Source organism: Nerophis ophidion, linkage group LG17, assembly GCF_033978795.1.
Source record: "Nerophis ophidion isolate RoL-2023_Sa linkage group LG17, RoL_Noph_v1.0, whole genome shotgun sequence".
In the NCBI taxonomy this organism is placed as follows: domain Eukaryota; kingdom Metazoa; phylum Chordata; class Actinopteri; order Syngnathiformes; family Syngnathidae; genus Nerophis; species Nerophis ophidion.
The window spans coordinates 8473393-8500818 of record NC_084627.1 but is presented as its reverse complement, the minus strand read 5'-3'; the positions used below and the strand labels follow the sequence as shown (position 1 = coordinate 8500818).

General features: G+C 41.0%; 1 protein-coding gene across 1 annotated transcript; it reads right to left on the bottom strand.

Moving 5' to 3' along the window:
* Positions 1 to 503: 503 nt before the first annotated feature.
* On the bottom strand, positions 504 to 27426 carry naa25 (N-alpha-acetyltransferase 25, NatB auxiliary subunit). The gene is made up of 23 exons (XM_061876058.1): positions 27271 to 27426; positions 22751 to 22836; positions 19417 to 19555; positions 19218 to 19336; positions 17137 to 17211; positions 15771 to 15878; positions 15570 to 15648; positions 15382 to 15493; positions 15219 to 15308; positions 11146 to 11318; positions 10971 to 11083; positions 10687 to 10894; positions 10513 to 10602; positions 10174 to 10454; positions 9950 to 10101; positions 9737 to 9862; positions 7652 to 7895; positions 4664 to 4787; positions 4529 to 4594; positions 4373 to 4470; positions 4194 to 4304; positions 3989 to 4129; positions 504 to 1687 (listed from the first exon to the last, which is right to left on the bottom strand). The coding sequence occupies exons 1-23, from the start codon at positions 27326 to 27328 to the stop codon at positions 1565 to 1567; spliced, it is 2916 nt and encodes a 971-aa protein (XP_061732042.1). The 5' UTR covers positions 27329 to 27426; the 3' UTR covers positions 504 to 1564.

Genomic DNA, 27426 nt, shown 5'->3' with positions numbered 1-27426 from the left:
AGATCTTAAGTTAATTTAGAGATTTATCTTCTGATTATACATTAGTTTAATGCTTTTTTTTTGTCATGGAAAACTTGTTTTTAAGACAAAAACGAAAAATGCAATATTTTCCCCATTTTATTTTTTTTAAAAGAGGAATATTTGATGTGAAGTAATCGGAGCTTTTGATAAAAAATTTTTTAAGAATGACTTTTTAAAACAAAAAACAAAATGTATAGTTTAATGCTTTTTTGTCACGGAAAACTTTTTGTTAAGGCTAAAACAAAAAATATGCAATATTTTCCCATTTTGATTCATTCTTTTTTTAAGTTTTAAAGAAAAAGTAGCCTTCCTGGCAGCTTTGTTTTATTAGTGTCAACATTTCACCTTTGTGAGCTTTTATTCCACTTTTTAATGGATTTTCTGTCATTGTATTTTTCAAATAAGCTGCGGCCCGCATTTGACACCTCTGCTTTAAACAAACAGTCTCGAACAGCAACGATTCAAACAGGCCAACAAAAGTCCCACATTTACTATTTTATTTTTAAAAAAAAGCTTTGACATTCCAGTGTTTCTGTTTTTTTTCCATTTTCTAACAAAAGGCGGATAATGAGATGACACTTGCAGATTGTCAATCATTGCGCTCGGACCGCAGCATTCTCCACTCACTCAGATGACAACATGAGATTGTGAGAGAGTGAGCCAGTTCTTCATAAAACACTTCTTTCATCATAAAACTAGGAGATTTCTCATTTCTCACCAAAGAAAATTGAGACAACTTACCCAATTTTGTTTTTGCTCAGATAACCTCCATTTAAAATGTGTTGTATTTTGAAGGAGCGTTAAGTTAAATAGTGTTTTAACAGCGTTTAAAACGTCCATCTTGCTGGTCAACATGCTCTCAGAAGATTGAGTTGACCGATTCTGAGGCGACATAGAATGACGGAACACTAACACACACACATTTATTCTCTCTCTCACACACACACTCCGAACTTTAGCTTCCTGTGTTATTTACAATCAGGTCCAAATTTCACAGAAGACAAGACCCACTCAGATCAGTTCTGATGTTAAAAAAATGTCGCACTTGTCATTATGAAGTCTACGCAGCTATTGGAGGATTGTTTTCCAGACTTAAAACAATCTGCTGGTTGGCGAGGATGTCATGTGACCGGGAAGAAGTGACAGGAACCAACTAAATACAAAAATCCACTCTTTTATAATACTGCAACTACGGAGGCGGTTCACTTCCTTCAAAGCCAGACAAAAAGTAAATCAATCTTCAGTTTGATGGAGACTTCTTGTGAGGTTTGTTGCACACAAACAAAGCGAGGGAACGCGACTGACCGACAAAAAAAATAGTGGTTTATTGTGTTTTATAGTCGCTCGCTATGTACAATAATTTACTAGTTTGTCTAAAAGAGCCTACTTAGCATAACAAGGTTTCACCGCGCACTCACAGAATGAATCCGTGAGCGGCGTGTGTAAGTTGAGACTGTTCCAGAAATGTGCTGACTGGACACAAAAACACAATCCAGGTGATAGAAAAAAAAAAAAAAGCCACTGGGGGTGAGCGTGACGGCGTTCAGATCTTGAGGTTCTTTAGCGTTTCCGCCCTCTTCTTGAGCAGGTCGCCCGCTTCCTGTAGCGAGCGCAGGTGACTGCTCTGCAGCTTGTCCACAGCAGCCTTGGTGAAGGACCATTCCTCCTGGACGCACAGGAAGTACACGTCAGTCACAGGATGTCACCTTCTTGCCAGCGCTTGCCTTCACCTTGTGGGTCATTCCACTCCGTTTGTGCCATTTACGCCAACAAAATGAAAAAGTGCAGAATAAAACCTGTGACATTCTTTTTCTATGTATGTTAATATTAGGACCGGCCGATATATTGATATACAGGATATATCATCGCAGGTTTGCGATAGGTTCTCACGCAGTTGCTTTCAGCTGCGGGCCCTACACTACAGGCGTGTCTCTCCTTCTCACAGATACATAAAACAAGCGCACCTTCTTACATAGGTCACATAAGTACACGCCCTCGCGGAGCAGGGAGGTAGCCTTCATGGGTGATGCTAGCTGTGGTGCGAGTGGTAATACGAGAGAAAGAAGGTGCCAATAGTAACAGATGAAGGTGGAATTAATTCCCAAGAAAAACAGCAGGGAGTCCATTGTCTGGCGGTGGTTTGGCTTCAAGCGGGAAGATGTTGGACAGACAACCGTAATTTGTCAAGTGTGCGGCAAAAGCGTTGCTACAAAAAGTAGCATTACAGCTAATGTGTAGCATCATTTGAAAAGTCACCCACTAGAGAATGAAGAGTGCTTGAAACTCCGCATGTCAAAATGCCCAAGCAACCATTTCCACATCAACACCGTATGAAACAAATAGTCAACAACAGAAGGAGATGACGTCTGCAGGAACCTACCACATAGCGAAGGACATTCACTATTTGATTTCCTATTATGCAGCTCATTTTTATTTGACACTTATTGAAATATCTTGTGTGACATCATGCACAAAAGTGCACTTTATTTGTTTTAAGCTATTGTAGTGGTGTACTGTAAAAAAAGTGCACTTTAGTTTACTGTTGTTTTGATATGTCATCTTAGTGACATCATGCACAAAAGTGCACTTTGTTTTCAACTATTGTAGTGGTGTTCTGTACAAAAAGTGCACTTTAATTTAGTGTTTTGTTATGTCATCTTAGTGACATCATGCACAAAAGTGCACTACTAGCTTGTTTTAAAATGTCTCTGACAATCTTGCACTTTGTTAAGAAATGACATGAATGTTTGTGCCACTGCTTAATACCGTATTTCCTTGAATTGCCACCGGGGCGCTAATTATTTTAAAACCTCTTCTCACTCCGGCGCTTACCAAAGGCATGAGGTAAATTTAGGCTTACGCTTATACATTTGAGTGTGATGTAAGGATACCATCATGAAAAGCACATTTAATTAAAAGAACGTTATTATGGTCTTACCTTTACTTATAAATGAAGTCCATGCGCAGCTCCTTCTGGTCAAAAGTATCGATAACTTGTTTATAGAAGTCTTCCTTATCTTTCTTCAGTTTTAAAAGTCTCTCTGTCTCCATGGAGATCTTCCTTTATTACCTCCTGCTTCGACTGAAAGTCCAGTTTAGAAAACTGTTTTAGTTTAGATATGTAATCCTCCATGTTAAAAGTGAAAGCGAGAGGAAAACAATAAACGATCGCTGCTCACTCTTGCTGCTTGTTGTCACTTCTTCTGCAGCCGAGTAGTCGCAAGAAGGATCTCTAGCGCCCTCTACCACCAGGAGGTGGGAGTCATTTAATGACTCATATTTGACACACGCAGCTACGGTATATTAATAAAACATAGCTGCTTACTGTTCTTTTTAGCATATTCAATAGCTTGGCACTTAAATCCCACTGAATAGCTCTTAATTTTCTTCCCTTTATGCGATTTAAAATTATTGAAATCAGCCTCCTCCATTTTGAAAATGATGACAGGTGAAGTGTCACTCGTGACGTGACGAGTTTGACCCGGCGGAAATTCTAGACATGCGCTAATAAAAATAACATTTTGCGAAACGAGTTTGACCCGGCAGTAATTCTAGGCAGGCACATACTATATACCTGGCGGCAATTCAAGGAAATACGGTAACTGTTTCATAAATACACTTAGTTGTGATTTCCTGCTCTGCATGAAAGTTCAAAAGTAGCATATATGAATGCAGTATGAAGAAGAATGTTTGAATGTAGACACATAGAATCATCATACTGCTGTGATTATATGCATCAAGTGTTCATTCAAGGCTAAGGCAAAATATGGAGATATATATGCTGTATCGTGACATGGCCTCAAAATATTGAGATATTCAAAAAAGGCCACATCGCCCAGCCGTAGTTGATATGATTGAATATCTCATAAATATAATTTAGGAACCAGCGCCAAGACTGAAAAAGCCACTGCTTCCTGTATGTCAGTCACTAAAATGACATGGAATCGACATAAATTCTTGGACTGACCTCTGTGGATCCTTCCAAGGTTAAAGTTGACAGTTGAATGGCCGTGATGATGACTTCCTGTCCTCTTATGTGCTCCAAGGCTTGGGCCAGCAGGTCCTGCAAGCTGGCCGTCAGCTCCTGGAAGCCACACACGACCGCCGGCTGCAAAGCAAAGTGAGGCGTCAGCCTTCACGGTTTGTCCTCCGTGAATACATCACGACGTCACCTGAGTTGTGCTGGCATCCTTTTTCTTCTTCTTCTTCTTTTGTAGGCTGGTCTTGAGCGGCCGCAGGACCTTGGCGGAGTAGCTGGCGACCCAAAAGACCACGCACACCGTCTGCGTGCAGCCACGTGGTCAACATGGAGCGCCACAACAATGAAAGGGGGATACAAACTTGGGCTCACCTCCACAAAGAAGACGAGGTTTTCTAATAAAGACGGTCGGGTTTTTAGTTTGCCTTCTTTCATTTCCTGTAAATCTCCTTTGCATTTACTCAGCATTTCTGCAAAGAGGAAGTGCACGTCAGAGAGGCGACCATGTGGTCTCAGGAGGAGTCTCACCTTGAAGTTGAACAGCGAGCGACTTGAAGGTGTTGCACATCTGTGTTTGGAGCTCCGACGACTCGTCTGGGAGGACCGGGATAAGAGTTAGAGAGCAAAAAATGGCCCCCCGGCGTTTGAAGAGCTGGCACTCACCGAGTCCGACGCCGTCCAGCTCGTGTATGTGGGCCGACAGCTGGAGCGCCGCCGCCTGACACTGACAGCTCCCGCAGGACAGGGCAGCAGCCAGACGGGTGGAGGGTGGGCCCAGGAATGGATACTGTGAGAGAAGAGGTGTTGGCGTCACATCATCAGGTGATCATTTTATTGAGTCTTTCATATTGACATCCCACTGGGTTGTGAGTGTTTCCTTGCCCTTATCTGGGCTCTGAACAGAGGATGTCGTGGCTTGTGCAGCCCTTTGAGACACTTGTGATTTAGGGCTATACAAACAAACATTGATTGATTGATTTTTAAATGCAGAGAAAACAAAGTGTATGTTCTTTACCACATCAAAAACTGTAAGATCAGCACTATGTTGATATATGCCATATATCGCAAGTTTGTCTCTGTGCGATACAGAAAATGACTATATGGTGATATTGGAGTATATGTTCTCACGCAGTTGCTTTTAGCTGCTGGCATTACACTAAAGCAGGGGTGTCCAAACTTTTTCCACTGAGGGCCACACACAGAAAAATTCAAACATGTGGGGGGCCGTTTTGATATTTTCCATTTTCAAACCATTTTTTTTTTTACCTTTTGGACTCCCAGGGGACTATAGAGGGTCTCCGTCATTAACATGTTGAAAATAAGTCGAATGATTATTTAAATTTTTTATGTAACGCTTACAGTAAATCAACTTCAGGTTGATATAAAGTAAAAAAAAAAAAGAAAAAGGTTTTATGCCTTTTCAGTCAAAGACAACTTTGTTTTTTATAGTAAAACTGAAATATGCAGTATTTCCCCCATTGCCCAAACCATTCAGAAAGCAATGTTTGATCTGAAGTAATTGGAGCCCTAAAAACATCAATAATGCAGGACACCATTGATTTAAATGTATTATTATTTCTGAGTAATCTCAGTGAAAAAATAAATAAAATCCCACTACATATCTTTGGGATCCAAAAGGTCGCCCACTCATAAAGTGACACATTTTTATTATTTGTTTTACTTTCAACACTTAAGTTATGAGATCAACTTTAGATAAATCTGTCGATTTTACGTTTCAACTATAATTTTGTTGGTTTTATGCTTTTTTGTCAAAGAAAACACTGTTTTTATATGGCAACCACACAGTATATGCACATATTTTCCACATAAAATATTATAAAGTGAAATATTTGAAGTAATTAGAGCCTTAAAGAGGTCAATAATTCATTATAAAAAAATAAAAAATAAACTTTTTTTTTTTTAGCATTGGCAATAAGAGCAAAATAAAGAAAAACAAACAGCCTGCATGGCAGCTTTGTGTCAACATTGCAACTTTTCCCCGTTAGATTTCACCTCATTCTACTTTTTTTTAGTGTTTTTTTATTTTATCTTTGCAATAGCATTTCCAGAACGTGTGGCGGGCCACTAAACAATTAGCTGCAGGCCGCAAATGGCCCCCGGGTCGCACTTTGGACACCCTGAACTACAGGCTCTCCCTTGTCTCTCCTTCTCACAGACAGCAAGCGCACCTTCTTACACACGTCACATACTGTCACCTCATACGTCACATACGTATATGCCCTCGCGGAGCAGCATGACGTTAGCTGTGATACTAGCGCAGCCGTGCGAGTGGTAATACAAGAGAAAGAAGGTGCGAATGAAGGAAGAATTCATTCCCAAGAAACAAAACAGGGGATCCATCGTCTGGCGGTGGTTCGGCTTCAAGCCGGAATACGTCGAATAGACAACTTTAATTTGTCAAGTGTGGGGGCACAAGCGTTGCTATAAAAAGTAGCATTACTGCTAATATGTAGCATCACTTGAAAAGTCACCTGCTAGAGAATGAAGAGTGCTTACTCTACATGTCTGTTCGGTGCCACATGCCCATACCATCAAAGTGCAGAGGAAAACATTTCCAGATCAACACCGTATGAAAAAAATTTTGATTTTTTTTTTGTTGTGATTTCCTGCTCTGCATGAAAGTTTAAAAGTAGCATATATTAATTAATGCAGTATGAAAAAGAATGTTTGAATATAGACACATAATCATCATACTGCTGTGATTATGTGCATCAAGTGTTCATTCAAGGCCAAGGCCAAATATGGAGGTATATATGGTGTATCGCGATCGCAATATAGCCAAAAAATATCGCAATATTAAAAAAAGGCCATATCGCCCAGCCCTAATCTGCACTCTGAGAGAACATTTTAACAAGAAATGCACAACAAATTGTGTTAGTATCTTCTTTTAAATATTTAGGATTTTTAATTGACGACCACTTGAGTTTCAAGGAGCACATTCAGTAAGTTGTAAAAAAAAATGAAACTTTTACTGAGATTTTATTATAGAAACATGTCTTGCTTTTCTTGTACTGTGAAACAGAAATTGGTGGAAACAACCTTTTTAGTGGTTATTGACTATGGAGATGTGTTGTACATGAATGCTCCACAAGCTGCATAGTGTGTGCCACCTGCCACTGAGAGTCATCACCAACTGTGCTCCCCTTACTCACCTTTGTGTCTCATACTCTATGGTTAACTGGACGCCTCAATCATTGGTATGTGTTCATCTACAAAACCATTCTGGGTATTACTCCATCTTATCTGTCTTGTCACAAACAAGGAAGTCACAATATTCGTTCAATGAATGTTCTGCAATTTGTCGTCCCCAAAGTAAGAACTAAACTGGGGAAGAAAGCATTTAGTTTTTCAGCACCGAAGGTTTGGAATAGCCTACAATCAAATCTTCTACTTCAAACCCTTGTTACATGAAATTAGTTTAAAGCTTCTGTGAAAGGATTGCAGTCTACCTTGTCTGTGTGTACATGAGTTATGTGAGCAAGTTTTAAATTTGATGTTTTCATTGTGACCTTGCTGCTGCCCTCTTGGTCAGCTCTCCCTTGGAAAATAGATCTTTGATCTCAATGGGATTTTACCTGGTTAAATCAAGGTTAAATAAATAAATACAACCACGTGGTCTCTCCTACGCACCTGCTTGCGTTTCTCAGCCAGCTGAGCGGCCGTCTGCAGAGTCTGGTGGAGCTGCGCCAGGAGGCCGTGCAGGCCGGACGCCTTGTCCCCCACGCCGTTCTCGGTGGCCAGCTCAGAGTTCAGCAACGAGGGTTTATGTCCCAGCGTAACCAGAGAGGTGAGGAGGCGGAGCGTGAGAGAACGTATCCGCAGCCAGATGCACTCGTCCTCCAGGGAGTGCTGCCGGTGCTCGTCAGTTAACCGCCTGTGACAGAAAGACGCCACCTTAAGTTTCCAGGGTTTCCCACATGGTCATGTACCTTTTAGTAGAAGTTTAAACAATCACAATGCTCATTTTTGTTTGTCAATAGGGCTGTTGTATGCTAGCAGCATAGGAACCAAACTTTATCCTGCAACGTACTACCTACTCAGTGGCCTAGTGGATAGAGTGTCCGCCCTCAGATGGGTAGGTTGTGAGTTCAGACCAAAGACTATAAAAACGGGACCCATTACGACACTCAGCATCAAGGGTTGGAATCACCAAAAATAAATCCCAGGCGCGGCCACCGCTGCTGCTCACTGTTCCGCTCACCTCCCAGGGGGTGATCAAGGGGATGGGTCGAATGCAGAGAATAATTTCGCCACACCTAGTGTGTGTTTGACAATCATTGGTACTTTTATTAATCTTTTTCCAGTTTATACCAAACCGTACTGTTGATATAAGATGATTCATACTGTAAGTATATTAATATAATACATATATTTTTTTAAATATTTTTTATAGTTATATTGTTAATATAATGTGTTGTCTACCTTGTACTCTTTTGTGTCATTTCCTGGAATAAATGAAAAACAAAACATGTATATTAATGCACATTCCTTTGTGTGCTTAGTTTCTCTGGAACTTTATTGTGAACTTACTCATTTGGAGGATAGTTTGTCTATCCAAATTCTAACATTCAGGTAGGCCATAATCCACCCACCCATCCATTTTCTACCGCTTGTCCCTCTCAGGGTGGCACTGGAGCCGATACCAGCTGCACTCGGGTGGGAGGCCAAAATAATATATGTAGATAAAGCAGGGCTTTATAAAGTGCAAGGCGTGACATGTACTAACAAAATGAGCAGCAACAATCGAAAAATATAGCAAACTAATTTAATGCAATGACAACAAAAAGATATGTTGATACTTTTGGGCACCTCACGATTCGATTCAGAATCATTTCAACAGGATTCTTGTACAGTAATCGACCATTTCATATATACAGTAAATTATAACAAAACCTTTTTAAAGCGAGTTACAACAGCTGCTGACGTACGACTTATATGCGCAGTGTGGGAGAAAAAAACAACACATATTTAAAAATATTGATCCATCCATTTTCTACCGCTTCTCCCTCTCTGGGTGTTCTGGAATTTTTTACATTTTATTTACAAAACCGTGGAATGCCTTTGGATCCCCCGGGAAGAGCTAGACCAAGTGTCTGGAGAAAGGGAAGTCTGGGCTTCTCTGCTTAGGCTGCTGTCCCCGCGATCAGACTTTAGATAAGCAAAAGAAGATGGATGGATGATTATTTTCAAAAAAACACAAAATGTTCATCAATCTGATAACAGACAGTAGTGCAACTCCAACACAATGCCAGCTTTACAATACTAGAAATTAAAGCATTGAGATGACACAAATATAATACTAAAAAAAAGTACCCCCGCCCCCCCAAAAAATAACAATTAAATTAATATTTTAATTTAAAACATTTATTTAAAAAAATACTTATCAATTCTCGAAAATTAGGAATAGATTTAGAATTGGAATAAATAAAAACTGCCAATTGGATGTGAATCGATTTTTTGAGTACCCTTACTAATTACAGAAATATGTCTTTAAAGATGTTAAAACTTTATTACTATTAAAAAAAAGTCAGTATGTCAAAGCCAGTGATGCCAGGTTGCGATGACATCATTTTGAAAGCCCTCACAAATTGATTGGCGGTCTGTGAAGCAGTGGTGTCATCAAAGATACTTTCAACACCAGCAGTCAGCAAAGACCGTGGGAGGAACAAGCACTGTGTGTGTGTGTGTGTGTGTGTGTGTGCGCGCGCTTTTTACCGCTCTTTGGGGTCCCAGCAGGTGAAAACTGTGAGGTCTCTGTTGTCCCTCATGTTATCCCAGGGAATGTCATCCTCCTCTGCAGACAAACACATGGCCTTCACACTCTCCTCCAGACTCAACACACTGGAAAACAACATTTTACAACAAGACATCACAATTGTGCGGTGCATCGTTTGTTGGAGCGCGTGCATGCGTGCAGAGTGTTCTCACATGTCGGCCTCCAGGTACAGATCCAGCAGCATCCTCTCGGTGCGGACCTGGGCGAAATGCAGCGACTGGTTCAACCTGTTCCTGAGGGCAATGAACTCTGGGATCTTCTCAAAGGCTCCGTACTTGTACGCCTGGATGATGTACTCTGAGGTCTGTGGAAGGGAAACCGCTTAGACAATTAGACGACGTCGGCGAAAAACAGCTGAGCGACGAGGCTGACTCACATCTTTCTGGTTGGAGTGGAAAAACCTGAGGGAGAAGTTGCAGGATTGGGATGCGGCGGCGAACTGCCCCAGTGACTCGCCGTAACGTGTCAGGAGAAACCCGATGGTGTCGTGCTGCACGTGCTTGGCGTCCAGGCTGGCGTAGAGGTCCACCACGGGCTCAAAGGCGCCGAGGCGACAGTAGAGGAGCAGCAGCAGTAGCTTGAACTGAGCGTTGGAGGGACTGTTGGACAAGCCCTCCTGCAGGAGGCCCAGACACTGCCACGCCATGTCCTCGTCTCCTACACACCACACCACGTCACAACTTGTACAGAAACAGTATGGAGGGTGCGGACTCACCGCTTTCTGTCCACAGGTCGACATAGACGTGCGCTGCCATTAGACAGTACATGTCAGAAAACTGCAGCTCCGTTTTTAGCGCGTCCTTCCCTGCGGAGGCAGAACAGGAGAAAAGTTACACAGATTACCAAGGAAACAAACAAACAGCACACACTTCAATCCAAATGTTCTCACCAAACTTGAGGCCGTAGCGATAATGGGCCTTCAGCTCTGCGATGAGTCGCAGCTTTCCGGCGGCGTCGAGGGCGTGATGCAGGCCGAGCGCTCGGCTCAGCTGACACACACACAAATGTCTCTGCAGCGCTTTGGTGTCGTCAGGGAAGGACAAGCCCCCGGGGCCCGGCTGGCCCACTGGAGCCGACTCGCTCAGGCGGTTGATGAACTACAAAGCGTAGACGAGATACGATTGACAGGCGGGCGAGTGGGCAAACGAGATGGCGTCGGTGCCAGTCACCCACCTGCACGTGTTGGTCGTGAGACAGCAGGTGGAGGTAAATGCTCAGGTCTGTGATGCAGCAAGGTTTGTCTCCAAACTTGGCAAAAAACTGCACCATCAGCTCTAAAGGGTCTCCTGAGCATCAAAGCGAACACGTGAGGACATTGAGATGTCTTTGAAATGTGTGTTTTTTTTACCCAGCAGGCTTTCTTCAGGGCAGCCTCGCTCTCGCAGCCTGTGCATCAGCTCCAGACGAGCCAGGTAAGGACCCCGCAGTGAGTGAGAGTCTTTGTGATCCTCGCCCTTGATTCGCTCCTCCACAAACCTCACTACTTCAGCCACTGTGTAATGCACCGCACCCTCGGAGCAGCTACACACAAACACAGACAGACACACACACAAACACAAACACAACTTGTCAACAAATAAGAGACTTAAAAAGATCGGATAGTTTGATGGAAAGACTACAGAACTCATACAGGATGTCAGCCAAGATCTAATACAGTGGTATCATAGAAACATGGTCACTACTGCCTAGTTTCTTGTTATATTCTTATTTTTACTGTTATATTTTTATTCTTGTTGTTACTTTCTATGTTCTTATTGTTATCTTTTTCTATTTTATTTCCATTTATACCTCCATTATTTACCGTATTTTTCCGATTATAATTTGCTCCGGAGTATACGTCCCACCGGCCGAAAATGCATAATAAAGAAGGGGAAAAACATATATAAGTCGCACTGGAGTTAAAGTCGCATTTTTGGTGGAAATGTATTTGATAAAACCCAACACCAAGAATAGACATTTGAAAGGCAATTTAAAATAAATAAAGAATAGTGAACAACAGGCTGAATAAGTGTAGGTTATATGAGGCATAAATAACCAACTGCTATGTTAACCTAACATATTATGGTAAGAGTCATTCAAATAACTATAACATATAGAACATGCTATACCTTTACCAAACTATTTGTCACTTCTAATCGCTAAATCCCATGAAATCGTCTTCCTTGATGTCGCTTCTAAACAACTCTGACTACTCAAAAGGTATGCGCTGCTTCCTCTTGTCGTTTTCTGCTGCATATTTCACTACATCCAGCTTGTAATCTGCAGTACATGATCTCCTTTTCGGTGCCATTTTTGTTCAGCCCTTCTCAGTTTTTTTAAGTTACCGCCAATGTTGAAATGATCCATTTTAATAGCAGCAGTAGCATATAGCATATAGCAGTTAGCATCCCATGACCCACAATGCACTTCTGCCATGACCCTCCCCCGCCGAATTCTTATTGGTTGACGTGTGTGTGACGTTTGCTGACGTTTTCTTTGATTCTCCCGCGAATGAGATAAATAATATTATTTGATATTTTACGGTAGTGTGTAGATCATTTCACACATAAGTCGCTCCGGAGTATAAGTCGCACCCCCGGCCAAACTATGAAAAAATCTGCGACTTATAGCCCGAAAAATACAGTACTTTTTACATTCTATCTCAATTTTGTACACTGCTGCTGGAATTAAAATTCTCCTGATGGAACTCTCTTGAAGGAATCAAGTACTATCCATCTATAAACTCGTCCTAGTTTTTCCTTTATTGTGTCTTTAAAGGGGAACTGCACTTTGGTTGGAATTTTGCCTCTCATTCCCAATCGTTATGTAAGAGAAGAACACGTTTTTCTTTTTTCATGCATTCTAAATAGTAAACAAACACGATCAAAAGGTCATCTTACAATGGAGCCTATGGGAGTTGCTCTATACCTGCTGTAAATATACATGTAATGTAGTAAAAGGTACATTTGCAATAACATTGATATTCAAAATACATAAATATTTAATGTGTTCAAACTTTTGCAGTCTCACTGTATAGCTTCGGGTTGCTAGGCAACCGCTTTGAGCTGGTGTTTTATCGAGTCAGCTTACGGCTTGGGGAGCCTTCACGTCGAGGATTTTATTGACAAAGTGGTCTTTATACCGCAGCAAGTCTTTAAATGTGTTGAGAAAGGACTTTTTTTTGACACAAGTCGATGAAGGATGGCCTCATCCTGCAAGTTTGTGCTAACGCTAGCAGGTGATGTAGCGTGATCTCAGAGTGTTTAAAACATGCCACAAATATTCGCCGACACAATGTAAAAAACATTTTCCTTTTTTTGTTTTTTATTGTAGTAGCAAGGTTGCCAAGGTTTTGCAGCGCACCACCGGAACTTTTGTGTGTGCGCACATTGACTGTTAAGCTTGCTGCTGCTGCTGTTGTTGTGTCTGTATAAATATACAGTATAGATACACATTATAGTGTCACATTTGTGTCTTCAAAGAGTGCTTTATTATTTTTTTTTTTTACTAAAATAGAGACTTTTGAGGCAAGAACCAATTCATGTTTGGTCGTGTTAGATTCACTATGGATTGAACTTTCACAGTATCATGTTGGACCCGCTCGACATCCATTGCTTTCGGTCCCTTAGAGGCCCACATATGCGGTCCTCTCCAAGGTTTCTCATAGTCATCATTGTCACCGACGTCCCACTGGGTGTGAGTTTTCCTTGCCCTTATGTGGGCCTACCGAGGATGTCGTAGTGGTTTGTGTTGTGGTTTGTGCAGCCCTTTGAGACACTAGTGATTTAGGGCTATATAAATCATTGATTGATTGATTATTTCTTATGTTTTACTGTAAAAAAAAAAAAACTTTTGGGTTTACAAACCAATTAAGTTTGTTAATCAAGTTCCAGTGTGTAATATACACCTGGCCCTTTTTGGTGTGCGCTGGGCATTGTTTTTTTTTAAATGTAAAAGGTGAAAAATGAGTACTTGATAAGGTAATTCATCTGTGTGAAGTGTTCAATTCCACTACATATAAGGAGGCATGTACTTTATATAGAGAACAAGTTTTACTGCAAGGTGAAGCATATTGGACACACATGCTACAAACGGAGTACCCTGAAGGGATGAACAAGGAGTTGCTTTTGGGATTTTTCTATAATGGTTTTCCATGAAGTTGTCAATATGCATGTCATGTATTTCATTTAGATTTTTTGTGGCTTGATATAGGGCTTTAGGTTGGTGCTTCATTTTGGTACTTTATTAGTATTATAAGCGCTATTTTAGCGTTTGTTTTTATTTTTACTGTGCTGATGAGCTATGCTCCTTTTATTAAAATTGTTGCCCACACATTTTTTTGTTGCTTTATATGAGTGCAAATCTTTGGGTATCCAACGATTCGATATCAATTTTTTTTCCAATTCAACACGATTCTCAATTCAAAAACGAAATTTTTGAATCGAATTTTCAATTCATTCAATACATAGATTTCAGCAGGATCCACCCCAGTCTGCTGACATGCAAGCAGAGAAGTAGGTTTTTGTAAAAAGCTTTTAAAATTGTAAAGGACAATGTTTTATGAACTGATTGCAATAATGTCAATTTGTTTTAACTATTAGACGAACCAAAAATATGACTTATTTTATCTTTGTGCAAACATTGGACACAGTGTGTTGTCAAGCTTATGAGATGCCATGCAAGTGTAAGACACTGTGACACTATTGTTCTTTTTTATTATTTTTATAAATGTCTAATGATAATATCAATGAGGGATTTTTAATCACTGCTATTCTGAAATTATAATTAATATTGATACTGTTGTTGATAATATTCATTTTTGTTTCACTACTTTTGGTTTGTTCTGTGTCGTGTTTGTGTCTTCTCAATTGCTCTGTTTATTGCAGTTCTGAGTGTTGCTGGGTCAGGTTTGGTTTTGGAATTGGATTGCATTGTTATGGTATTGCTGTGTATTGTTTTGTTGGATTGATTAAAAAAAACAAAAAAACTATTTTTTAAAAATGAGAATCAATTCTGAATCGCACAACATGAGAATTGTGATTCAAATTCGAATCGATTTTTTCCCACACCCCTATTGTTTTTTTTATTTTCCTATGATACTCTTTTCATTTTGTGTATTATTGGTGCTCTTTCATTTTTTAAGATGTTTTTGATTTATTATGTCAAATGATTGACCACAGCTGGGACTATTAAGAGCATCACTTCCAGAAAAAAGACATTTTTGAAAGCGGTCTGTGTTTGGTAGCGCCTGCGCAGTTTGTATTAAAATTATTAGAAAGAGACGAGTGTTGCTGGCCGTGCTCTCTCTTTAAGTACACTTTTTGCCATGCACTTCTTTATTTTTATTTTATTAAGTTTTTTGGAGAGTGTGTGTTTTTCCTGTATTGTGTACTTTTATCCAAACAACCTGGACAAAATTCCCTGCAAAATGTTTCTACTCACTGTTCGCCCTCCTGCGGCGGACTCCACGACTGATCAATTAGGTGGAAGAGCGAATCAAAGTATGCCAGGTAGAACTGCCAATCATCAGGACTGCGTGCATAGAGATATGTGAACCAACATGTAAGAAAATAAAAACAGCACACGGATGTGCGGTCAGTCTCACTTTTTCAGCAGCAGTTTGTGGGCCAGAGCGTTACAGTCGGGCCAGCGCTGCAGTCGCCTGTACAGCATCATACACTTGCTCTCGCGACTCTGAAGCTCGCTTGTCAGCTTCTCTGTCAGGACGTCATACAGCCGCAGTAAGGACGAGCAGGCGGGAAGAGGAAACCTTGTGTATTTGCGTGCATTTACCTCCTAATGGACCCTTGATCACATCCAGAGCCTCCTCACACTTTCCCAAACGCTCCAGGATCATAAAGTAAAGCTGCACCTAAAAGAAGAACATGACGGTTTTAGCACGGGGAAAACCTGCAATTGTTATGAAGAAAAGCTTGTGCACTTGGTTGATGAAAATGTTCCATTGTAACCACTGTCAACAAGTTTGGACGTCACCTCAGCTTCTGCTTCAATCTTGTCCTCTTTCACCATCTTCTCCACCATGCGCTCGGCCAGCGGCAGGAACATGGTTTGAGACAGCTTTTCATCTTGTGCAGAGATGGCCTGGGCGACAACACACGGTACACAAAACACGTTGCAGCTACGCTCTTAACCTTTTTATTTAAAGCACAATTGATGTATTTTGGGTCTAAATTAAGTCTGACTTATGACCTATATGTATTACTGTACAGTATGTGTCTCTTTTTCTATTATAACGTGATGGTGATAAGGGGTGTTATGATCCGATAATGATATCGGTTTGATACCATCAAAAACAAGTATCAGCTCAAACCTCCGATATAAGCGCTGCGATACGTGCAGTCGTGTAGGTTATTGTTTTTCTATTGCTGTTTTTGTGAGTACATTCTCATGATCCAGCATTCTTTAACATAACACACTACAAAATATTGTAAAAAATTATGTATAATTTGTGCCAATATCATATATAATACTCTCTCTTGTACTATCGGTATCAGCCATACTTAAGTCTACAATATTGATATCGTATCGGAAGTGAAAAAGTTGTATCCCAGTGGTTATCACAATAAATATTTACCAAGGAAGACTTCTATTTACATGTTCAGTAGAGAGTAAAACTGTTAATGCACTTCATTTTCGCCTCCTGCCTCATCAATAACACTTCTCCACATTGGCGAGCCTTTGATGGGGCCGATGTCCAACTACAGCAGCACTTAATGCAAACGATATGGCAATTGTTGATGGCATATTCACTGCAATGATCAAGTTGGCAGAACAACCAGGATTCAATGCCACTCTTTTGGGTTAAAACAGTTTAAAAGTGACTATTTGGGTGTTGTTTCATCTCTAGAGGGCTCTAATACGGTTCAAACCTATTTAGAAGATCGTTAACATGTTTTTTATGCTTTTACTATGAAAAAATTTAATTTATAAATGAGAATCCTACTTCGCTAAAATTCAATAACCACGGTGAAGGCTGGAGCCAATTAGACACGATAAACAAGGGATTACTGTTTTGTTTAATCCATGGCTTTTCCACCAAAGTGAACATTGTAAGAGGTCAAGTAGTTGTGGCTTTGTCTTTGCATCCTTTCCTAAAGTGTGTCTATTCAGATCAGTTGTGAATTACAGTAATGTCAATTAAATATTGAATAATTGAAGTGTAAGTTGTTTACAAAATTTTTTTTTTAGTTTTATTGACTTCCGACTGAATTATGTCTTTATTAACGCCATAACTTTACTTATTTATTAAATTGTTTTCCCCCAAATCACAGTTTAAGAATCCCTGGTTTATAGGAAGAACGTGTGCCTGCGTGTGTGTGTGTGTGTGTGTGTGTTGTACCTGCATCACCAGACTCATCACAGACCAGAAGTAATATGGATTCTTGGGCACAATCTTGTATAAGGCCATTCCCGCCTAGAGAAATGCAAACATAATTTTATTCCACCATCAAATGTGTTGTGTGAGCAGGGCTATCATGACCACACAGGTGCAGAACAGCGTGCGTCCCGGCTTATGGACGATTAAGACAAGAGTGATTACAACTTTTGTGTCTTCCAATTAGGGATAGTACTACATGCGGTACATAGATAGCACTTTGATTCCTTCAGGAGAGTTCCCTCTATTCGCATTATGTCGTTGTTTGAGTATGTCAGTCAGTTCCATATCCTGACTATACGCACCAATCGAATTCCATTGGTACTATAAAAGGTATCGACCCAGGGAAATTAAAACTATTCCATATTTCGATACTTTTTTTTTCACGTGACGTCATGTCCTGCGGTTGCAGACTAAACACCGACTCAAGAAACGATGACTCAAGCAGGATTCAGGACGGTCTCAGACAAATGTTGCAATTTTCAACACCAACAAAGCAAGTATGCTCGATAAAAGATACTCGACCGAAAAGTAATACTCTATTCTTCCAGAATGTGCTAGCTTAATGCTAGTTTACATTGGATTTGCAATAGACAGGCTACTATTAGCTTTAGCGATTTTACATAGTGAGTTAAACACCTCCATGTTTAGTAATAAAAATGCGGCAAAGATGAATGTCACAATCAAACAGTGGCTGTGTAATAAGCACAATACTTAGAGTATAAACACTTGGTAGGGAGCAGCATAACACATTTTGCTACTTCTTAGTTTTACAACATACCATAAATAGCCAACAGCAGGTGTCGAACCCGTTTTCATTGAGGGCCACATCGCAGTTATGGTTCCCCTGAGAGGGCCGCATTTAACAGTGAATAATATACAGTATGAATATAAATGTGTATATATAAAACATTTGTGTAATTGTCTATATATTTGATTGTTTCTTTTTTTATGTATGCTATACAAAACAAAATCTTTAGATTGTACTGTATATAACAGGCAGCTCAGTCACAATTTTACCGTAATGTTTGCAGGGTTTTTTTTGTTTTTATATAGCATATAAAATTAAAAAATACATGTAATTAAATCAAATGGAATGGAAAAACGGTAGCACTGTTTTTTTACGTAAAAATTCATGCAAGTTTGTTTTACTGTAAAATCTACAGTTGTGTTTTATAATGTATTATTACTCTATATTGAAAGTGGATTTAACTGTAATTTTTTTACACAGTCTGTTGGATTATTTGCTTTGAAATCACAAGTCAAGCAGATATTTTAGCATTTCTTTGTGTAATAACATTATTTTAACATGTATGATAATATATTTTGTTTTATTATTAGAGATGATTTAAGTGTAAATATATGTAACTGTACGCAGTACATTTATTTTTGTAATACATTTATTAAGAAAAGATAAGTTACTTTATTTACACAATATTTCTATGCCTTTAGTTTGACAGCAGCGGCCTACAGATTATAATACTGCCATCTAATGTTTTGGAAGTGCAATTGCTTTGCAAATGAGACTCCAAAGTGCAAGAAATCAAGATAGAACAACTGGACAGCACAATTACCATATTTAGCTCATTTTTAAATACTACATTAAAAAAAAAAGTTAAAATTAAACAATTAACATTTAATTACACACACAAAATTAACAAAAATTGGTTCTGTTGAACACCGGTATCAATTCCCATGTAGCAGGAATTGGTCCTGTATTAATTGAAACGTAAATGGTACCCATCCCTACTGTAGTCTATACACTAATGCTATCTAAAGTCTGGTAATTGCAACTGCATGCAAAGTCAACTATATAAAATATTTGCAAATGAGACTTAGAAGTGTAAGAAAACAGTTATCAGCCAGGTTTCAAACATCAAATTAACAAAATGAGATGAAACAAATGAATATTTACTACACATCCCTACTTCCAATTCTCCACAAAGTTTGTGTAATTCTGCTTACTTGGGGTGTGCTACTATTGTGTTATAAAGGTTGAATAAGACTTTGGCACAGTACTATTCATCATATAGTTTGTGGGAGACCTGCTGCATCTTCTTGTACTCTCCAACGCGAGCATACGCCATGAAAAGGTGTGAGTGGTACTCCTCGCTGAGTGGAACCTTCTTGACGGCAGCTTCGTACAGTTTGGTGACCAACTCGGCTGGAAGGAACACACAAACACATTGACATGCGTGTATGTGTGTGTGTGTGTGTGTATGTAAGTGTGAGTTTTCTACTGACGGCGATGCATCTCCCTGTAGAGGATGGTGAGGGCTTGTAAGGAGTTGTCATCGGTGGGTTCAAGAGTAGTGACTTCCTGGGCCAATGAGAAGGCTTCGTCTTGCTTTCCTGTCCTCTGGAGGCCGATGGCCTTCAACACCTGCGTGCAGGAGAATATTATTTATGCAGCCGACGTCAACGCGCACAAGCATTTCAGCTGCAATACATGGCTAAGGAAAAGGAGGAGTCAGCAAATGTATCATTTGTAGGGCTGTAACGGTACACAAACATTTCAGTTCGGTACGTACCTCGGTTTAGAGGTCACGGTTCGGTTCATTTTCGGTACAGTAAGAAAACAACAAAATGTACATTTTGTGCTTATTTATTTACCAAATTTGTAAACAATGTCTATATCCTTTTAACATTGGGAACACTATAATAATTCTACCCATGTTAATCAACATTAAACTGCCTCAAGTTATTGCTTTGATTAAATAAAATGATAAAACCTTTCTTCTACATATAAAAAGTGCAACATTAAACAGTTTCAAGTCAACTCATCATGCTTAATTTATTACAGCATTTGGGAAGCCTGTAGTTGACTTTTTATACACACACGCGCACACACACACACATGCACGCACGCACACACACACACACACACACACACACACACACACACACACACACACACACACACACACACACACACACACAGCAAAATGAGCTAACGTAACGCTAAAAGCTAATTAGCGTTCACCTCAACCCAGAACTATGAGAGAGCTGAGCTGCAGTTTAAGTTTCTAGAAGGTCAATGGGCTCATAGTGATGTTTGTAATAGTTGTGACTGGGAAGGGTTTTTTATAATTTGGGGAGTGTACGATGTCAGCTGCTCACCTGCTAAACTCATATCTGCTCATCTCGACGCCGGAGCACTGACAACATTCGTTCTGAATACGCACTGCTGATTGGCTTTGTATGTAACCAATCAGATAGTTGTGTGGGTGGGACAATGCTCACTGCTCAGAGGCAGCTTGTTAAGACTTTAGGTTATAAACTCGTTCGATACACCCTCGTACCGAACCGAAACCCCCGTACCGAAACAGTTCAATAGAAATACACGTACCGTTACACCCCTAATCATTTGAGCAACTTTTGAGTACAAATTTGAATTTATTAGTGGGGATCGACCGATTATTGGCGACGATATTTGTCATCTTGACATACAATACAGGCCAAAAGCTTGGACACCTCATTCAATGCGATTTCTTTATTTTCATGACTATTTACGTTGTAGCTTGTCACATCAAAACTATTAATGAAGACATGTAGAGTTTACTTAACAAAAAAAGGTGAAATAACTGAAAACATGTTTTATATTCTAGTTTCTTCCACCCTTTGGTATGATTACTGCTTTGCACACTCTCAATGAGCTTCAAGGAGGTAGTCACCTGAAATTTCACTTCAAAGGTGTCATATCTTTGATGCCTTCAGTGACAATCTACAATGTAAATAGTCATGAAAATAAAGAAAACTCATTGAATGAGAAGGTGTGACCAAACTTTTGGCTTGTACTGTATATTGGTATCAACCTTTTATCTGTATCGCATTGTGTAGTTTAGTTTTTTTTAACTACAACAGAATGACATCATCAGATACAACATACACACATTTGACACCAGTATTTGGTATTAAAAAGATCATTAGTGAAGTAGATACAGTAGTAATAACCACCGCTCAAGCACCAGCCCTTTTAACCTGCATCAGAAAAGTTTTTTTTTTTAATCCATCCATCCATTTTCTACCGCTTATTCCCTTTTGGGGTGGCGGGGGGCGCTGGCGCCTATCTCAGCTACAATCTGGCGGAAGGCGGGGTACACCCTGGACAAGTCGCCACCTCATCGCAGGGCCAACACAGATAGACAGACAACATTCACACTCACATTCACACACTAGGGCCAATTTAGTGTTGCCAATCAACTTATCCCCAGGTGCATGTCTTTGGAGGTGGGAGGAAGCCGGAGTACCCGGAGGGAACCCACGCATTCACGGGGAGAACATGCAAACTCCACACAGAAAAATCCCGAGCCTGGGATTGAACCCAGGACTGGAGGACCTTCGTATTGTGAGGCAGACGCACTAACCCCTCTGCCACCGTGAAGCCACAATTCTCCCCAAATATGTTTGGATAACTGACAGGGCATTTATTTTGAGTTCTTGTGAGAATTCTTCCCCACTCACACGCCCACGCCCACCCTGCCTTTCTCTCCATCCTGTAGTGCCGGTCGCCCAGAGGAGATCACTTCTGCTTACCTTCCATTTTTGCCTAGAAATCCAGTTTTTGTCTTTCTTTCCAAGTGTCTTCCCGGTCCTACTTTGTCTGTTTTCACTACGGCAGACATCGAGTCACATGACAAGCCTCCGTCGGCGTGGGCTTATTGAAGGAGCGGCGTGAGTATTATTCTCCGGGATTCACACCAAAAAATGCCAAATAAGTAATGAAGAAGGGCTTCACGGTGGCAGAGGGGTTAGTGCGTCTGCCTCACAATACGAAGGTCCTGCATTCCTGGGTTCAAATCCAGGCTCGGGATCTTTCTGTGTGGAGTTTGCATGTTCTCCCCGTGAATGCGTGGGTTCCCTCCGGGTACTCCGACTTCCTCCCACTGCCAAAGACATGCACCTGGGGATAGGCTCCTCCCACCTCCAAAGACATGCACCTGGGGGTAGGCCCCTCCCACCTCCAAAGACATGCACCTGGAGATAGGTTGATTGGCAACACTAAATTGGCCCTAGTGTGTGAATGTGAGTGTGAATGTTGTCTGTCTATCTGTGTTGGCCCTGCGATGAGGTGGCGACTTGTCCAGGGTGTACCCCGCCTTCCGCCCGATTGTAGCTGAGATAGGCGCCAGCGCCCCCCGCGACCCCCAAAAAAAAGGGAATAAGCGGTAGAAAATGGATGGGATGGAAGTAATGAAGAAGAGCAGGCATCAGCTCAGACATTCTCATACTTTTTGTAACAGCACTGCCTTGACCTTAAAAAGTTAAAATTCAAGGCCTGAGATACATGTGATTTTTTTGGGTGCTAAATTAACCACATCATTAGCACAGCATCAAACATGTCGCTACAGGTCCTAAAAAGCCATCTTAAAAACAAAAACTTAAAGCCTTGTCCAGCTGTTTACGGACGTACACTATGCATGTTTAAATAAGTTTTACTGCAAATAAATATCGGTTATCGACCTCTTTGACTACTAATAATCGGTATCGGCCCTGAAAAAAAACATAAGCGCTCCTTCTTTGGCTTTTTAACAGGGAGGCAGGACACAGACGGGACATTTACCCAAGAGCGACGTACCTTAGCACAGTGCAGGTCTTTGTGTTTCTTCAGCAGCTTATCAGCCTGCTGGATGGCCATCTTATTGTTGCCATTATCAAGGTAGTCTGAGGTGTACAAAAGCAACATATTAACACAGTCATTGGAATTGTTAAGCCATGTGAACAACAGAAAAGATGTGTGTCACTATTACAATACAGCAAATATTGTGTGTGGGCGTAAGTACACAAACAGTTGCGCCTGTTGGGGACAGCTGGTTGCCAAAATTAACTGTGGCAGACAGTGATTGTTTCATGTCTCTTCTCTCAGTTTGAGGAACAAATAACACAAACTTTATCAGAATCATCCAAGCCAGTAATTCTCAAATTGTATTTTCACTTAATTAAGAAATTACTGTTGTATCGTCTTATATTCAAATGCAATGTTACTGTTCAAACTGTATGTAACGTTACAGAGGCCAAAAATACCAAATATACTTCTTAAATGAAACCTCTGCCTCACACATTAAGAGTGTTACTAAAACAGCCTTATTTCATTGACGTAATATCGCTGAAATTCGTTCCATTTTGTCCACCAGCGACACAGAGATTATTATTCATGCATTCGTTACGTCTCGTCTCTATTACTGTAACTTATTATTTTCGGGCCTCCCTATGTCTAGTTTTAAAAGATTAGAGTTGGTACAAAATGCGGCTTCTGGACTTTTGACAAGAACAAGAAAGTTGGATCATATTACGCCTGTACTGTATATACCTTTATCAGGGGTAGGGAACCTATGGCTCTCGAGCCAGATGTGGCTCTTTTGATGACTGCATCTGCCTCTCTGATAAATCTTAGTTGACATTGCTTAACACGATAAGTAATGAATAATTCCGCTGGTAATCCATCCATCCATTTTCTCCCGCTTGTCCCGTTCAGGTCGCGGGGGATGCTGGTGCCTATCTCCGCTGCATTCACAGTGCTAAAAATAACAAATTCATTGATGAATTGATTAACATGGACCCCGACTTAAACAATTTGAAAAACATATTCCGGTGTTACCATTTAGTGGTCAATTGTATGGAATATGTACTGTACTGTGCAATTTACTAATAAAAGTTTCCATCAATCAATCAATCAACGTTCAAAATATAAAACATTCTCATGCATTTTAATCCATCTATCTGTTTTCTAGAAGTCCTATTCATGGTAAGAAGTATTCATGGTAATACAAAAATTTTTTATTATTTGTTAGATTCAGAATAACAATGTTATCAAAAAGAACAAAATACTTATTATACTCTAAAGATGTTGGTCATACTTAAAAATGCACACATTTCGTTGTATTCAGTGTTAAAAAATATGATATGGCTCTCATGGAAATACATTTTAAAATATTTGGCTTTCATGGCTCTCAGCCAAAAAAGTTCCCGAGCCCTGCTTTATATAAATATATACATATATACCTATACTGGCTCACCTGCACTGGCTTCCTGTGCACTTAAGATGTGACTTTAAGGTTTTATTACTTATGTATAAAATACTAAAGGGTCTAGCTTTATCCTATATTACTGATTGTATTGTACCATATGTCCCGGCAAGAAATCTGCCTTCAAAAAACTGCGGCTTATTAGTGATTCCCAACGCCCAACAAAAAGTCTGCGGGCTATAGAGCGTTTTCTATTGGGGCTCCAGTACTCTGGAATGCTCTCCCGGTAACAGTTCGAGATGCCACCTCAGTAGAAGCATTTAAGTCCCATTTTATAACTCATTTGTTTACTTTAGCCTTTAAATAGAACCCCCCCCTTTTAGACTTGTTGATCTGCAGTCTCTATTCTGCTCTGCACAGATTAGGTGATCATAGATGATGACGCGCTAGCTGTTCAAAGTCGGGACCAAGGGTGGATCACTTATCTGTGCATCAGTTGAGGATGTCTCTGCACTGCTGACCCGTCTCCACCCAAGACGATCTCCGGCTGGCTCCACTATGGACTGGACTCTCACACTCCCCTCCAGGGTTTCTCATTGTAATCCCATTGGGTTGAGTTTTCCCTTGCCCTGATGTGGGATCTGAGCCGAGGGTGTCGTCGTGGCTTGTGCAGCCCTTTGAGACACTTGTGATTTAGGGCTTTATAAATAAACTTTGATTCATTTTAAAGGTTGATTGGCAACACTAAATAGGCCCTAGTGTGTGAATGTGAGTGGGAGTGTTGTCTTTCTATCTGTGTTGGCCCTGTGATGAGGCGGCAACTACTCCAGGGTGTACCCCGCCTTCCGCCCGAATGCAGCTGAAATGGGCTCCAGCACCCCCGCGACTGGACAAGCGGTACAAAATGGATGGTTGGGATTTATTTTTAATGAATACTTAGGCCTATTACGCCGCTGTGTTCTTAATTATGTCATTATGGAGAGCCCGTTTTTTTTCGGAGGTGGTACTTGGTGAAATAAGTTTGAGAACCACAGATCTAAGCTTTTACATTTCAAGCTGTCAATCAAGCAAGCCATGAATTGACAAAACAACTTTGAATAAATAAATGATAAATGGGTTGTACTTGTATAGCGCTTTTCTACCTTCAAGGTACTCAAAACGCTTTGACACTACTTCCACATTTACCCATTCACACACACATTCACACACTGATGGAGGGAGCTGCCATGCAAGGCACTAACCAGCACCCATTAGGACTAAGGGTGAAGTGTCTTGCTCAGGACACAACGGACGTGACGAGGTTGGTACTAGGTGGGTATTGAACCAGGGACCCTCGGGTTGCGCATGGCCACTCTCCCACTGTGCCACGCAGTCAAAAAAACTTGAAATACTTAATCCGGCACTTTAAAGGCCTACTGAAAGCCACTACTACCAACCACGCAGTCTGATAGTTTATATATCAATGATGAAACATTAACATTGCAACACATGCCAACACGGCCTTTTTAGTTTACGAAATTGCAATTTTAAGTTTCCCGCGAGGTATCCTGTTGAAAACGTCGCGGAATGATGACGCTTATGTTGACGCGTGCTTGTGACGTTATTGGTTGGAGCGGACATTTTAGCCCAGCACCACTCACGGCTAAAAGTCGTCTCTTTTCATCCCATAATTACACAGTATTTTGGACATCTGCAATGCTGAATCTTTTGCAGTTTGTTCAATTAATAATGGAGACAGTGCCCCCCCCCCGCAACCCCAAAGGGAATAAGCGGTGGGGAATGGATGGATGGATGGACTATAAAGAAGAATGCTGTTGGTGGAAAGCGGTGGATTGAAGCTGCCTTTAACAACCAAAACAGCTGGTGTTTCTTTGTTTGTTGTGAAGCTTTACTATGGAACAGAGCGGTCAAGCGAACATGTTTCTCTACCACATGTCAACCAGCAAGTTTTTGGAGAAAATTGTGATATTAAGTCGGCTCTTACCTTTAATCCGGCACTTGTTGAGAATGTTATGAATGAGAATCAAATCAATCATCCATCCATTTCCTACCGCTTATTCCCTTTGGAGTCGCGGGGGGTGCTGGAGCCTATCTCAGCTACAATCGGGCAGAAGGCGGGGTACACCCTGGACAAGTCGCCACCTCATCGCAGGGCCAACACAGACAGACAGACAACATTCACACACTAGGGCCAATTTAGTGTTGCCAATCAACCTATCCCCAGGTGCATGTAATCAATGTTTATTTATATAGCCCTAAATCACAAGTGTCTCAAAGGGCTGCACAAACCACAACGACATCCTCGGTAGAGCCCACATAAGGGCAAGGAAAAAAACTCACCCCAGTGAGACGTCAGTGACAATGATGACTATGAGAAACCTTGGAGAGGACCGCATATGAGGGCAACCCAACCCCAGGGGACGAATGAATGAGACCCAAGTGTTCATTCGGAATTAAGACAAAGCTAAGGCTAGCAGGAGCATCCTTGAAAGAGATACTAAAGAGAATAAGTTGTAACTTGACAAGTGTATAAAAAGTGTGTATATGTGGTAGTTGTGACAGCTCCATGCTAGTTTAAGAGCGCTGTTAGCATGGAGCATTGTCCTCAACCTAGCTCCAAGCTAAGTGGCTAGCATTGCACTACTGACACTTCCCCAATGGAACTTTGCCGGAGAAATGATTATAAAAGTTTGCCAGCCTTACAACAGACGACAAACACAAAGGCGCGACTTCCCCCCCAAACAAGTGTAGAGTTACGGGAGGTTCCATTGAAAGGCAAGCTAGCTGGCACGTTAGCCGCCAAGCTAGCTGTCAAACAGCTAGCGTTAGCAGAAAGCAGCTCAGCTCAGCTTAGCGGTGACAAGTCTAGTCTTCCAGAATGTTCTCCAGTCAACATAACCCACAGCGTCCAGCAAAGTACCACCGGGAAGCTGCCGCCAGAGAACCGGGGCCAGCCCGGGGAAGGTGCACTGTCATAGGCAGCAGAGCGGGTGGCTGCGGGTGGTGGGGCCGCAAAGCTGCCCTCCAGCTCGGACACAGTCAAGTCCAACAAGACGGGTAATGTTCAGCACACAAAAGCGCAAGAGACTCTCGAAGCGGAGCAAAAAGTGTAGACCCGGAGACGAACACTCACCATATATGGGTCTGAGTCTCCGGTCGTTGGGGTCTTGCACATGGCCTCTCGCCGCCATGGTAGACTTTACCTGCTAAGGGAAGTGCGCACGCATGCGCACTAGGCGGCAACACTGCTGAACGCAGCAACATAACTATTTCCATCCACCTTCCTACC

Coding starts and splice junctions, on each gene's coding strand:
- naa25 (XM_061876058.1), bottom strand. CDS start 27,328: ATGGCGGCGAGAGGCCATGTGCAAGACCCCAACGACCGGAGACTCAGA. Junction 10,603..10,686: donor TCGCTACGGCCTCAAGTTTG/GTGAGAACATTT, acceptor CTGCCTCCGCAG/GGAAGGACGCGCTAAAAACG. Junction 1,688..3,988: donor CCTTGGAAGGATCCACAGAG/GTCAGTCCAAGA, acceptor CTGTGCGTCCAG/GAGGAATGGTCCTTCACCAA.